This window comes from Dryobates pubescens, chromosome 19 (genome assembly GCF_014839835.1).
Source record: "Dryobates pubescens isolate bDryPub1 chromosome 19, bDryPub1.pri, whole genome shotgun sequence".
NCBI lineage: Eukaryota > Metazoa > Chordata > Aves > Piciformes > Picidae > Dryobates > Dryobates pubescens.
In genome coordinates, this window is record NC_071630.1 from 15,076,601 (window position 1) to 15,089,765 (window position 13,165).

General features: G+C 50.8%; 1 protein-coding gene across 13 annotated transcripts; it reads left to right on the forward strand.

Moving 5' to 3' along the window:
• The first annotated feature begins 72 nt into the window (after nt 1-72).
• Nucleotides 73-12,749, forward strand: ZNF821 (zinc finger protein 821). Of its 13 annotated transcripts, none has more exons than XM_054169836.1 (10): nt 73-322; nt 430-566; nt 2,052-2,139; nt 4,001-4,376; nt 5,634-7,578; nt 8,888-9,013; nt 9,506-9,648; nt 10,196-10,300; nt 10,767-10,933; nt 11,624-12,741. In XM_054169836.1, the coding sequence occupies exons 6-10, from the start codon at nt 8,932-8,934 to the stop codon at nt 12,276-12,278; spliced, it is 1,152 nt and encodes a 383-aa protein (XP_054025811.1). In that variant the 5' UTR covers nt 73-322; nt 430-566; nt 2,052-2,139; nt 4,001-4,376; nt 5,634-7,578; nt 8,888-8,931; the 3' UTR covers nt 12,279-12,741. The 13 variants fall into 13 exon arrangements, with proteins under 13 accessions (XP_054025811.1, XP_054025812.1, XP_054025815.1 ...); XM_054169837.1 differs by having other exon boundaries at nt 4,001-4,269; XM_054169840.1 differs by having other exon boundaries at nt 4,001-4,269; nt 5,914-7,578.
• Nucleotides 12,750-13,165: the final 416 nt, after the last annotated feature.

Below are 13,165 nucleotides of genomic sequence, written 5' to 3' on the forward strand. Positions count from 1 at the left end.
GCTGAGGAACTAAATAATCCGGCGGAGGGATTTCAACTGAGTCTGTGTTCGACTCATAGGCGCCCGCCGGTTCCCCTCCCCGGCGTGGAGGTTCCGGGAGCACGGCGTTCCGCGGAGGTTGCCTCTGTCCCTTGTCGTGAGCCCCGCCTCCACAGGGACAGGACCCGCTCGATTGAAGGCACTGCGCAGAGACGAAGGAACGCGAAGAAGTCTCCGGTTCCCCGAGGGCCAGGCAGCAGCGGTGGCGCCTCCGTGAGAGGCTCGGGCGCCCGTAGCCCTGGTGCTGCGGTAGCGGCCGCTTGGAGGCGGATGGTGGCCTGAGGTGGGGAAGCTCTGCGGGGGCTGTTCGTTTTTGCACGGATGCATGAGTTCTAAACGCACGTGGTGCTTTTGACAGTAATGGTAAAATCGTGATTTTTGACCTTGCAGGGTAAGACAGACTCCGGTGAGCGCGGATAGCACGGGGACAGCCGCCTCCCGGCCCGGGCGCCGGGCTCGGAAGCGGTACGAATGAGAGACTCCGGGCAGCCGGGCGCTGCCGGCCGGAACAGACCCATGGCTGACAGGTGAGATACTACGAGCAACCTGCAGTCGGGCTCTGCCGGCAGGGCTCTGACAGGCGGCACGGTGCTGCCGTTGCCGGGCCAGGGCTTCCCGGGCCGTGCCGGGGGCTCCCGGGGCCGTGCCTGCGCCCGTGCCCGCGCCGCGCGTTCTGGCGGCGCCGCCATCTTGCCCGTCTGTCTGTCCGGCAGCCCTTTGTCTGTCTGCGGCTCCCCGGCGCCTGCAGCGGGACTGGGTAAGGCGAGCCGGGCCGGGCCCGTCCGCCGGCGGGGCCCCCGCGCTGGTTTCTGCGCCCGCGCGGGGCCGGACTCGGGCTGTCTGTCCGGACCGGCTGTCCGACTGCCGGGCTGCGTCCCACGGTGCTCCGGCGGCATCCTCTGGGGCGCGGGCTGGGTTCCTCCTTCCGTTCCGCTGCCAGAGTAGCGGGCCCGTTTGTCTATGTATCCACCCTCTTTCGGGCTGGATCCCTCCTTCAGCCACCTCCCGTGTGCTGGGACCGCTGGCTGCATCCCTCAGAGGAGGCTGAGGGCATCCCTGTGTCCGTCTGTCGGTGGGAGGCTGAGGGGATCCTTGTGTCCATCTGTCTGAAGAGGCTGACACGATCCCTGTGTCCTGTTTAGGGGTAAGTGGGTTCAGCTCCTCCTTTTGTCTGTTGGAGCAGGCTGTTGGAACTGATTTCATCCTCCGTCAGTCTGAGGATGAGGAGTTGACAATTCCCCTGCTTGTAAAGTTTGAGGGGGTCAGTGTGTCCCTACCTGTGTGGGACAAGGAGGTGCATCCCCCTGTGTGAGGTGGGGTGTCAGTGGTCCCTCCCTGTGTCCCCACTGCCTGTCCCAGCCCTGCCTGCCCCAGGAGGTTCTGGCAGGAGGGAGGACAAGCAGCACCATTGTTGCCCTCTGCATGTGCCCATCTGTGAGAGTGGTAAGGTCTTTCCCTTCAAAGAACATCTGTCTGCTCGAGACCTGTCCCTGGCTGGCCACACCATCCTGTCAGCTGCTGCTGTGTCTGGAGCTGTGTCTGTGGGGTGCTTGGTTCCCTTGTCTGCCTGGGCTGGATTATCCAGTGCCTCATGCCAGTCTTCAGTGTGGTCTGGCCTTTTGTTCTATTAGTCTCTCTCTGGATGAGAGGGCAGAGCTAAAGCAGGGTTTACACATTTGGTTAGGCTTTTCCCCTGTCAGCTGTGGGAACAGACAGGAGGGAGAAGGTTGTCAGGACTGGGATTGCAGTCATTCTTAAGTGGGGCACTCTGAGCTTTCTTTATACTGGGGACAGAGTTGCTTATAACTTTGCCTGAGAACTGGATGAGACTGCCCATACAGGGTGGTTTGTGAAATGCTTGTGGATTGGGTGTTGGCACTGAATTTGGCTGTGGTAATGCAGAATATGCCCTGTAGACAAAAGGGTGAAATGTGACCAGTGACAGCCAGCTGCCTTTGGCCAGAGGCTCGGTGGGTACCAGTGGTGTGTGTGACAGACTCTTCTCTTCTCAGGTGAGCCCTCTGCTGAGGGGACGAACGCTGCCCCCGGGTCAGGGAAACATGTCCCGTCGGAAACAGACCACTCCTAACAAAGTTCACTGTGAGTATTCCGTTACACAGTATCGTGGAGTCCTTGCCCTAGCTGGATTGTTGTGGAGTGAGATGGGGAGGAGGGAAATGATGAAAAGGTGTAGTCTGTTGGGGAATGGTGGTTGTTCACGTTTTGTCTTAGGGACTGTAAGTAGAGACACTGAGCTCTCTGCTTCAGGGTAGCTGGCTGTGTCCTGACAACAGGACAGGGATAGGCTTGACCAAACGACTAACACCGTAAAGGTAGGTGTGTACGTGCAGGATCTGTAGCTGCACGTTGCATTCACGCTGTTACAAGTGCAAGTTAGTACACTAAGAAATGTGGCTCTGGGGCTCTGGGCTGTTTTGGATAGCAAAATAAATTCTAGGCAATGTGGTTTGTGTGTGTGGCTAAAAGCCAGGATGTCCTAGGTTCCAATCTTTGCCCTGCCACAGACTCAACTAACTGGTCTTGGGCATGTAACTGAGGCTCAGTGTACTTCAGTTTCCTACCAGATAATGTAAAGAAAGCCATTTGCACTTTCCTTGCAGGGAATAGGCAGTGGCTGAATCATGTACTGGACAGACAAATGCAGTCTGTCAGATCATTCTTGAGCTGAGCTGACAGGACAGACCTCTCTTTCTCCAGCATTGTCAAGACCCTGGCACTTGATAGCGAAAGGGCTGAAGGTGCTGTACATCAGCACTTAGTGTGGCCAGGCTACAGCAAGATGTTAGTGGAGTTGGGATATGTGTGGACATTTGGCTGCAAAGGGAAAACTGCACATGCACGGCTTCTGTCTGACTGATTGTAGCAGAGGGAAGTTGGGGGACTGAAGGTATGGCCTTGTTCATACCCAGCTCTGTGGCTGGAATTTGGGCTGAAATAAGGAAAACAAATTTCTATTTCTGTAGACATGTGAAAGCAAGGCTGATGAGAGTGCCTTGGTATTGCTCAAGTGCTGTAGCTGTCAGAGTATGAGATGGAGAACTGAATGCTGCAGCCCTAATGCTGCCTCCCTTTGTTGATGCTGCTGGCTTGCATGTCTCTCTCTTCCTATGCTGCCTCTTGTATGGGTACAGCAACAGGAACCTATGCATGCTGTTCCCTGTACTAGGGGAAAATACGCTGTGACACAGCCTAACACTCTGCACACTCACTGAGTGTACTGGGAAGAATTACCTCTGTCTGGCACTTGAAAGCCCCATAGGCTGCTGGAGCTAGGCATGGGAGAGCTGACAAAGCTTTCCTTGGTCACCAGCGTGGCTTTTTGCATCTGCACTGACTTGTGCTCTCCAATTCCTGCTTCCGGGTGCTGGGTTCAGCAGTGGCAGAGTATAGCTTTGATTCACCTGATGGTACACCAAGGACTTTGGAGCTGTCTTTCTCAGACAAACCTGGAATGTCCTGTGTTTTGTCCTATGATGCTAGTAACATGTCTCGTGTCTTCATGCATTTGCTGCTGAGAGTGCTCAGATACTACTGCTGCTGTTCAGACCAGACTTAGATTAAGGCACACACTCGGGCTCTCCTCTCTCCTGGTGTAGTCATGGTCTCTTGTGTATGAAAACCTGGGAGTTCCACAGCTCTAAGGATGCAGGTAGCGTGTCTGTGCTGTTTAGGTCAGCTGTTTTCTGCACTCCACTGCTAAGGGTTATGTTCTTCAGAAGCTTGTGCTGTTTTACACAAAACTCTACGTACTCAGCTGTGCACTGCTTTCACAGTGAACATTCCTGGGGTTTATCTGCAATACAAGTGATTATATCTCCAATTTTGGTCTCAGGGGAAGCTATCTGACAAACATGCTACTAGTGGGCATGAGGTTGAGGTTATGACATCTGGTGTGTCATAGAGAGGAATTCTGCGACCTGTTCACCTCCTTTACATGCAGTACACTGCTACACAGCAACTATTCAACGGGAGCCATCAAGAGCTTGCAAGCAGGACCACAAGAAAATAAAGGGACCAAAAGACAGAAGAAACATGTCAATGGCAACGTCTCCACCTTGGGATGGAAAATCTTGTCTGTCTTATGATGAACACCACCAAATCATTGGGACTTCTCTGTCTATCTAGCCTGCTGTGTATCTGGAGGGCCCAGAAATGCCATGCAGTGCACTGACGAGGATAATCGAAGAGAGAATCAGCTCCAAGAACTGGGTGAGCCAGCAGAATGAGGAGTCAGGCTGAGACATAGCAGACATATTATTGAGACTTCTTCACAGGGACTGGAGTGGTTGGGAGGAGAGGAATAAATGGGACAGCAGGTACGCAGCTTTTAATGGAGTTGTCTGCAGCTGGGGTCTGATTTGGCAGGCCATGGGGCTGGGGAAGTGCTTTCTGGATTTGCATAAATACCACTCTGAATATCTAACTGGACAAGTTTGGGGGAGGATGGTTCCAACTTCTTCTTTGCATGGCCACTCCATGTTATCTTCTTTCTTGGACTGACTAGGGCAAGTGACAACTGTAGGTCTCCTCTCCCTGGGTTGCTTGGAGCCACCTCTTTCCAGGGTTACTTTCCAGGCTTGGCATGGCCTTGTTTAACCTTTGCTCTTGCAACAACGTTTGCTGTTCTCACTTAGCACAGAATCACTTTGTTTGGCATGCAGAGCGACTGGCTGGGAAGTGGTGTGGTTACAGGTCAAAACAGATCTAAATGGAAGCTGATGCATAAGGAAATTCAAAATAATACAGAAAAGGTGACAAAAATTGCAATTATCACCAAAGTCTCATTGTGCCTGATGGCCAGTCCTTCTGCTGTTTTAACTGTAGTCAATTCCCCTTTGGCAGGGCTGCAGCACAATTGGCTTTTAATTTAATTTTGTTTTGCCACGTGGTTCATAAAAAACTCTTGGACCTGACAAAGCAGAGACACTGGAATGTTCTTATTTCATTGCCAGTTCTACACTGAACAGAGAAATACACTGCAGTCTCGTTCTTCCTGTGGAGACACCTTAATTGGTTCAATTTGGTCTTTATTCTCTCCCAGAGTCTAAACTATAAATGTCTAAAATCTCCAGGCAGTTCATCAGATCTCACACTCAAGCCCACCCGTTGCTGCGCTGTCACCTCATCAGTTGTGGGCTGCCCTTGTGCTTGCAAAAATCTGCTGTAGGTGTTGGCACGTGCTTCCATTTTTTCTCTCCCTGCTACCCCATGAGCTGCTATACTTTCTATTGCTTGTACCCTTTGCAAGTGGTGCTTATTTTAGGACTCTTGAGAACAGCTTTTGTTAGTCAAACTCCTACTTCTAGCTCTCTTTGTCATAGTCCCAACATCCCGTTAATCCTCTTTCCTTCCCTCTCCCTCTGACACACACACACTCTCTCGGCTCTTTGGTGTTCCTTGAATTCTGCCATCTCTGGTATTCCCAGGGTTTTTTTGAGGAAGTATCTTGCAAGAATTAGCACCCAGCATTCAAAACCGAGCAGAAATATTACTTGCATCAAAATTCTTGGTTCTTAAAGGGCTCTGTGGGCTGCTGTTGTTAACTCTTTCCATTGTGTTGTTTTTCATTTCAGTAACCACTACAGCAGTGTGGACAACCCAGAATAGCGATGGGGCAGGTGGACTAGATCCACAGTGGTGGAAAGACTTGCAGATTTCAGGTCCAGGAAAGGAACACAGAGAAGACCTACAGGAACAGGGACTTTAAATTGATGTACAAGGAGGGAATAAAGTGGCTCATCTCTGGGAGACCTTTCTGTTTAGGAAGGAAGACAGGGGAACGATGCAGTTTCTTTTGACCTTGCTTTGTGGATTTTGGGGTGGGGGTTGTTTGTTTGTGTGTTTATTTTCCAGAACATCTGAGAGTTATCCTGCATTCATACAGTGCAAGAAGGGAAGGGCTCAGGAAAAAAATAATTTCTGGCTACCAACTTGCTGCACCACCAGATCCTAGCAGTCATAACTGCCTGTTGCTCAGTACCACAGGGTTGCCCCATACCTCCACAACTGCTCACCTGGCATCCCACTCATTTGCAAGATTATGGAGAGGAGAACTGGAGTGCAAAGCAGAGGCATTTGTACAATCTCTCTCTGTCCGGTGTCTCTAGCTGTTTGTAAAGCAAATACAGTGATTTGTTTTGGTCAGCCTGCAGCCCTTTTGTATTTAATAAAACAACTTCTGGAGAAGAGTCTGTGGATTCACTATTGAGTTTAAGATCCTTTACCAAATAGCCGCGATCCTAAAGCTACTCCCTGTCTTACTCCATTTCCAAACAAATGGAAGTGTATTCAAAGGGGTGGGAGTGTTAAGTGTCTGCATGTGAGCAAGTGTGAGCAGAAACAATGAAAGTATAACCCTGTACCTGTCAAAGCTCTAAAGCTTCATCAAAGTAGGCCTGAGTCCATCAGTAGATGAACAGGAGGACACTCTTCCCTAAGTTCTTTTGGAGGCAATATTAGTTTAATACATTAAGAAATTCTGCATAAGCTAAAAATGGCTTTTTAAAAAGTTTGTCCTTCCCAATCCTATGATGCCTATTTAGGTCTAGGCTAGTGGAGAATGCACAAGGTGTCATCTGCTAACAGCCCTGGTTTGCTAACAGTTTGCATTTCTGGCTGCAAGCTGACGGTTCTCTGCCCTGCGCTGAATCAACGCTGACTTGGTTCTGGGTGTGCCATGTGGGAAGGCTGCTGGCAGACCCAATGGCTTTCTTGGTTGTGACTGATGCTCGTGTTACTCACAGGAGTTCCCTCCTCAGTCACCTCTTGTAAAGGTCACAGCTTTTATAATCCTCCAAACTGTCTGCATAGTCTGTGTGCCTGAGCAGGAAGGAACCCAATGGCCACTAGACCCCAGGCTGCTGCTCAGTGGAAATGCAAGGGGAAAGGTGGAAGAAGACAAAACAGCTTGCTGCTTCCAATGGCAGCTGCTGTGGTGTTTGGGAATCCAGTTTGCTACCCTGTCACAGGTAGCACATCTCCCACCACAGTTTTACATCTGTCCTCTGTCTTGCAGGTTTCCCCACTACAGCACACTTTGTCTTGCAATACTTTTTTGGCCTCTGGGCTCTTATCCTGGTGGTTTATGGACATCTGCTTCTTGGAGAGGCACTGTCTGCTGCTCATACCATCTCTATCTCAGTCCCACCAATGTGGGGTTGTGATCCAGACATAAAAGCAGCACTCCAGGTTACAAAAAACATTCAGTACTGGAATGGCCTCTGATGGGGGTACATATGTCATAGCAGTCATGGCAGTACCTGCTTCTTCCAGTGACAAATAGACTTGGGGTGCTCCTCAGCACCTCTTCAGCCCCCCATGGGTGGTGTTCTGAAGCCTTGGTTACAGAAATCTTTCTCACATTTCTGAAACAGAATAAATGCCTTCAAATGCTTTTGGAAACCTCCATGGGGATGTTGGGAACTAAAACTCTTCTCCCACAGTCTCGGTGAAACTTCTGAAAGCCTTTGAAATCTTCCATAAATTACTGCTTTATATGGCACTGCTGGAAGTTGCGAGGTAAGCACCAGGAAGGCAGTGTGAGTATGAATATGGGGCAAAGCTGGCTAAACTGTTCATCATATGGGAATGTACCTGTCCGAGTAACAGGACTGGTGTTCTCTCAAGGGTCAAGGATTCCATTGCCTGGTGATACTGATGTGGCCTGCTGTAAACTTCCCTCTGAAGGCCAGGTTTTGACTTTTGCTTTATGTGAAAAAATGCACTGCGTCTTCCTTGGCATTTTTGCATTCATGCTCTGAGTGGTTCTTGAGAGCTTACAAATCAGTTGATAGATTTAATCCAAAAGCTAGCCCACTGGGAACTTCAGCACCTTGAAGTTTATCCCAGTTATCCACTGAGAGAGGTAAATCACAAGAACATCTGGAACAAAGTAGTTTTATTTTTTTTTTAATATGAAAATTAATGGTTGCCTTGGTTTTGGAACCAAAAGTTCTCCTTAGCAGTGATTGCTGTAAGAAGGGTACTTTCAGAGAAGCACAAATAGAGGTACTAGTGATCAGTGTCTTTCAACACAACAGACTGTAAGCTATTCTAAATAAGCATCCATCTTTCTGAGTTCATTCCTTTAGCTTTCTGTTTGGAGCATATGAAGTGTTACTGAGATTTATTTTAGCCAGAGCCATCCCTGGACAAGGCAAGGTAGCGAAAGAAGTTACCCACCATACAAGCAGAACACCAGCTCCTGCACAAACACCTTCTTGAAGGGCAGCTTGTCCTCAGTCCTCCTGGGACAGAGGATGCCAAGGACAATCCTTGGTTTGAGTATCCCTGTGGAGCACAGATGAGGTGCCAGGACCCTCGGGGAGGTACTATTTTTGTGCAAGTTGCCTGTCAGAGCAGGAAACAGGACAATGATTTAGCAGAGCCATAGAGCACTATGGCTGAGCTGGGATACAGCCATAATCCCCGAGCGGCTTCCTCCACCTAGAGCTGAGCTGTAGCTCTGCTGGCAGATAGCTTGGGAGCTGAGAAAGCCAGCTGGCTACAAAGATAAATGGTATCTCACAGGGCTTTTTTTGTGGCTGGAGTGGCATGTAAAGAGTATGCAGAAAGCAGTCTGATGCTGTATATATCCACTGGCAAGACTGTTCTACACACAGGGTCTGGGCTAACATCATCAGATGCAAGAGGCTGGTGTTGCAGGGTAGGCAAGCAGAGAGGTTACTTAAGTGCATTCTGAGAAGTGACTTCAGAGGTTCTGCACAGTGCAGGTGAGCAGTCCCACACCTGTTGTGGGTTTGGCAAGTCACAGTGGTGAAAGCAATGGAATGGCACCAGTCTGACTCTTTGTCCTTGTGGCTGCCAGGGGAGCAAGTCTTTGCAGGGCTGGAGGAACAAGCCCGCCAAGCCATGATGAAGAACAACTTTTCTGGAGCTCTTGGGGACCAAAGGCCAGCCATTCATCCACTGCAAGACCCTGACTCCAGCAGCAGTGAGTTCTGCCCCTTCCAATAATGGCAAGGTAGTGAACTGGGGAGACCCTGGCAAGGGGTGAGACTAAGTGATGCATGACTTGTGGGGGTATTCTGAGGGCGATCTTACCCATATCCTCCTCTGGGTTAGCCCTTGGCTCCTATGCAGGACTTTGTCAGCAAACAGCAAAATTTGGGCTGCTCCTTAAGGGAAGGCAAGCCTGCAGCCAAGGACCACCACAACACGGACTGGGTAATGACCTCACCACCAGGATGCAGTCCCAGCTTACCAGAGCAGACTGGCAACAGCAGCAAGTCTAGCCAATGGTCTAGTGGTTGTCAAGCAAGGCAGGGTAACAGCCCAGGCCCAAAGATTCTACAGCCTGAGTTAAAATGGAGCCCATGGTCACAGGGGTTGGGTAGAGAGCCCAAGTGATGCCAGCCATGGCAACTAGGGCCTATGAGTGCCTTCAGGGTCCTGACACTTGGAATAACTGTTCTGCATGTTCCAGGTAGCAGTGATGAGGAGGAAACCACCCAGGATGAAGTTTCTTCCCATACGTCTGAAGAGGATGGCTCAATGGTGAAAGTGAAGAAAGAACTGGAGAATGCAGAACAACCAGTGGCTGGAACCCCAGTGATGAGGGAAAATGAGGCAAGTGTGTGCCAGCTCTATCTTAGCCTCCCAGGGAGAGAGAAGGGTAATGTCTAACCATCTCCTCATGGTGGCTTATCTTTTTCTACCTCCCACCTCCTCCAAAGAACGTGTCCCAGCAGGCAGATAGGGTATGAAGGGTCCTTGGGCTGCCAGGAAGAAGAGATAGCAGGTACCAGTTGCCATTGTCCTGGATGGTCAAGATGATTGTACAGTGTGTCTCCTTCCTTCACTTCTGGTGCCTTTTTCTGACTGCCCCTTCCCTTCTGTTGCAGAGCAGCCTTGCCTGCTAGAACCACTGCACCAGCAAGAGCTTGGGTGCAAGCAGAGGCTAGGAGGCCTCTGGCTGTTCTCCCTGAGGTAGCCAGAGGTTTGCTCAGAGGCTACATGAAGGAATTTTCAGAATGCAAGGAACCAGCAGGACTGGGCATGCAGCACTTCATTTGGTCAAGGCCTGCCTGCAGGGTTGACTATATGCAAGGGCAGGCAGGGTCACTGTGTGCAGGGTCTATGTGCCTTACACCAAAGTAGCTTTTCCTCCCTGTAGGTGCCTGAGAGTTTGAATGCTGACCCTATGCTGGGGCTCTCCCAGTGCCCTCTCTGCCAGCTGGAGTGTGGAAGCAGAGAGCAGCTCATTGCTCATGTATACCAGGTAAGAGATGGTCTGAACAGTGGGAAATCTCTAGTCTTATGTCCCACATGCAGAAACAACTCAAAGCACAGGGCAGCTATGTTCTGGTCTTTGGAGTCACAGAACTGAGCTCCTAGCTAGGATGTGACTGAAGCTTACAGCAGTAAGCAGAGGGTGTCTTGGGGAAAGAATCAGCAAAGCACCAGTCCGCAAATCTGGAAAACAAAACTCTATCTCTAGGCAGACTCTGCAAGGAATTGCAGGCTGAGTCCAAGCAGTTCCTTGAGATTAAACATGAAAGCAATTTTTACATCATTCAGTGAGATAAGCCTTCCTCCTAATCACTCAGTTATTTATTTTGTACAGTGGTGAAGTGTTCTCATTTCAAGAGGCTCAACTAGATGGTTTGCTGTATCTGCTGAGCTTGCCTTGGACTGAGCAGGGAGATGGGCAGTTTGTAACTAACACCACAGTGGTTGTTTTACAGCACACAGCAGCTGTGGTGAGTGCCAAGAGCTACATGTGTCCTGTGTGTGGCAGAGCCCTCAGCTCACCAGGATCCCTTGGGCGACATCTCCTGATCCACTCAGAGGACCAGCTGTCAAACTGTGCAGTGTGTGGAGCACGCTTCACCAGCCATGCCACATTCAACAGGTCAGGGTCACCCTGGCTGGTGAGTGGGCTTGGGTACCCACATGGAAGATGAAGTTGGGTTGCCTTAAATGACACCGAAGGCACGGCTCTGGACCCACTAAGGCCTGTAGGAGAGTTGTGAACACCCCCCACGAGATTCCCTTGATCCCTTTCTGCCTGCAGCACTGCATCACCTGTGAAGATCTCCATGGGCTGTGCTGTTAAAAGAGCATTCCTTACCACTGTAGAGAGCTAGAACAGTGCAGAGAGTGCTGGGGTCTCCAGTCACTGGAGAACAATCAGATGCTTCCCTTACCCAGCAATCCTTTAGAGTACTGCCCAGATGGGTTCAGCATTTCCAGAGCAGGACTACAGGCAGAAATTGTGGCCTGCCTGGTGGAAGATCATCCAGTGACTGGTGTAATAGGGCTGAAAGAAGAAATCCAGAGATGATGACGAGGAGCAGCTTGCTGGTAATTCCTGCTCTTTGCTCTTCCAACCCTGATACTGCTCTGGGCTATCCTGATTCCTACCCCCAGATAGGATGTTGCTTCATTTCAGATATTCAGACGTGCGTGAGCAGGAATGGTTAGCAGAGGCCTCTGTCATGAGCTGTAGTAGGGGCGCTGTTCATTGCAGCTCCCTGGGTAGTCTGAGGTAGGGACTCTGCTGTCCCACCAGGTCTCCGACTCTGTCCTCTCTTCTTTTCAGTGAGAAGCTGCCAGAGGTGCTCAGTGCAGATCGCCTGCCAGCACCACAGAGCGAGGGCTCCTCCAGCCTTGAGGGGAAAGACATTGCCTTCCACCCGCCCGTGTACCCTGCGGGCATCCTCCTAGTGTGCAACAATTGTGCTGCATATCGTAAGCTGCTGGAGGCACAGGCGCCTGGCATGCGAAAGTGGGCGCTGCGCCGGCAGAACGAGCCCTTGGAGGTGCGGCTGCAGCGCCTGGAGCGGGAGCGCACGGCCAAGAAGAGCCGGCGGGACAATGAGACCCCTGAGGAGCGGGAAGTCCGGCGCATGCGGGATCGAGAAGCCAAGCGCCTGCAGCGCATGCAGGAGACGGACGAGCAGCGGGCGCGGCGCCTGCAGAGGGACCGTGAGGCCATGAGGCTGAAACGCGCGAACGAGACCCCGGAGAAGCGACAGGCTCGGCTCATCCGGGAGCGTGAGGCCAAGAGGCTCAAGAGGCGCCTGGAGAAAATGGACATGATGCTACGGGCGCAGTTTGGCCAGGACCCCTCTGCCATGGCTGCCTTGGCAGCTGAAATGAACTTTTTCCAGCTGCCAGTGAGCAACGTGGAGCTGGAGAGCCAGCTGCTGGGCAAAATGACGTTTGAGGAGCAGAGCAACACCACGCTGCATTAAGCTGCAGCCAAGGACTGTGCCACCACTGCTGCACCTGCCGTGGGTACACTAGCAGGATTCGGCACGCAGGAGGCTGCTGTGGGTCCTTGGCTGACTCTCCCTGACTGATGGTACTGGTTTTCTCCTGAACATGGCAGGAGAACAGAGCTGTCTGCCACAGCAGCCCTGGTGGGAGCAGATTCTGAGGATGCAGTCTGCTCGGGGGGGCAAGTTACAGCCTGTGAGCAGGAGAAAATAAATTAATGTTCATGTTTATTTAGTGCCTTTCTTTACCTTTTCTGCTTTGTCCTATTCTTGGACCCTTCCCCCTAGATGGGTTTGGCCTGCTGCAATTCTGCTGTAGGTGAAAGCATACCTTACTAAAAATGAATCTTGTTTACTGCAGCATGAATTAGGGACCTGAGGACAACTCTGCCAGGACTAAATCCCTCAACGTTTGTGCCCATAAAGAAGAAGCAAAGGAGGATGTCACATCCCTGGAAATGGCTCTGCATGCCCTTCCTCTTAACACTATGCTCTCATTTGCAGTAGCATTCATGGAAAAGCTAAGAGTAAACTGAGTTCCTGTTCTCAGACACCTTATATAAACACTAACAAAGGCCAACTGAGGTAAGACAACAAGCAAACAAGTTTCCTGTTTTACTCACTAGTTAATGTTCACTTAAACAGCATGTCAGGTTTGCAAGTGAAGAAGCTGATTGAATGGTAAACAGTAAGTCAGCAGTCAGTTCAGTAATACTGTGTGGATTTGCTTTCCCCTTTATTCAGCAACACCTGAAGTGCTGTGTCCAGTCCTGGGCTCCTCAGTACCAGAGAGACATGGACATACTGGAGAGGGGCCAGCAAGATCATGAGGAAAGGCTGGGAGAGCTGGAACTGCTCAGCCC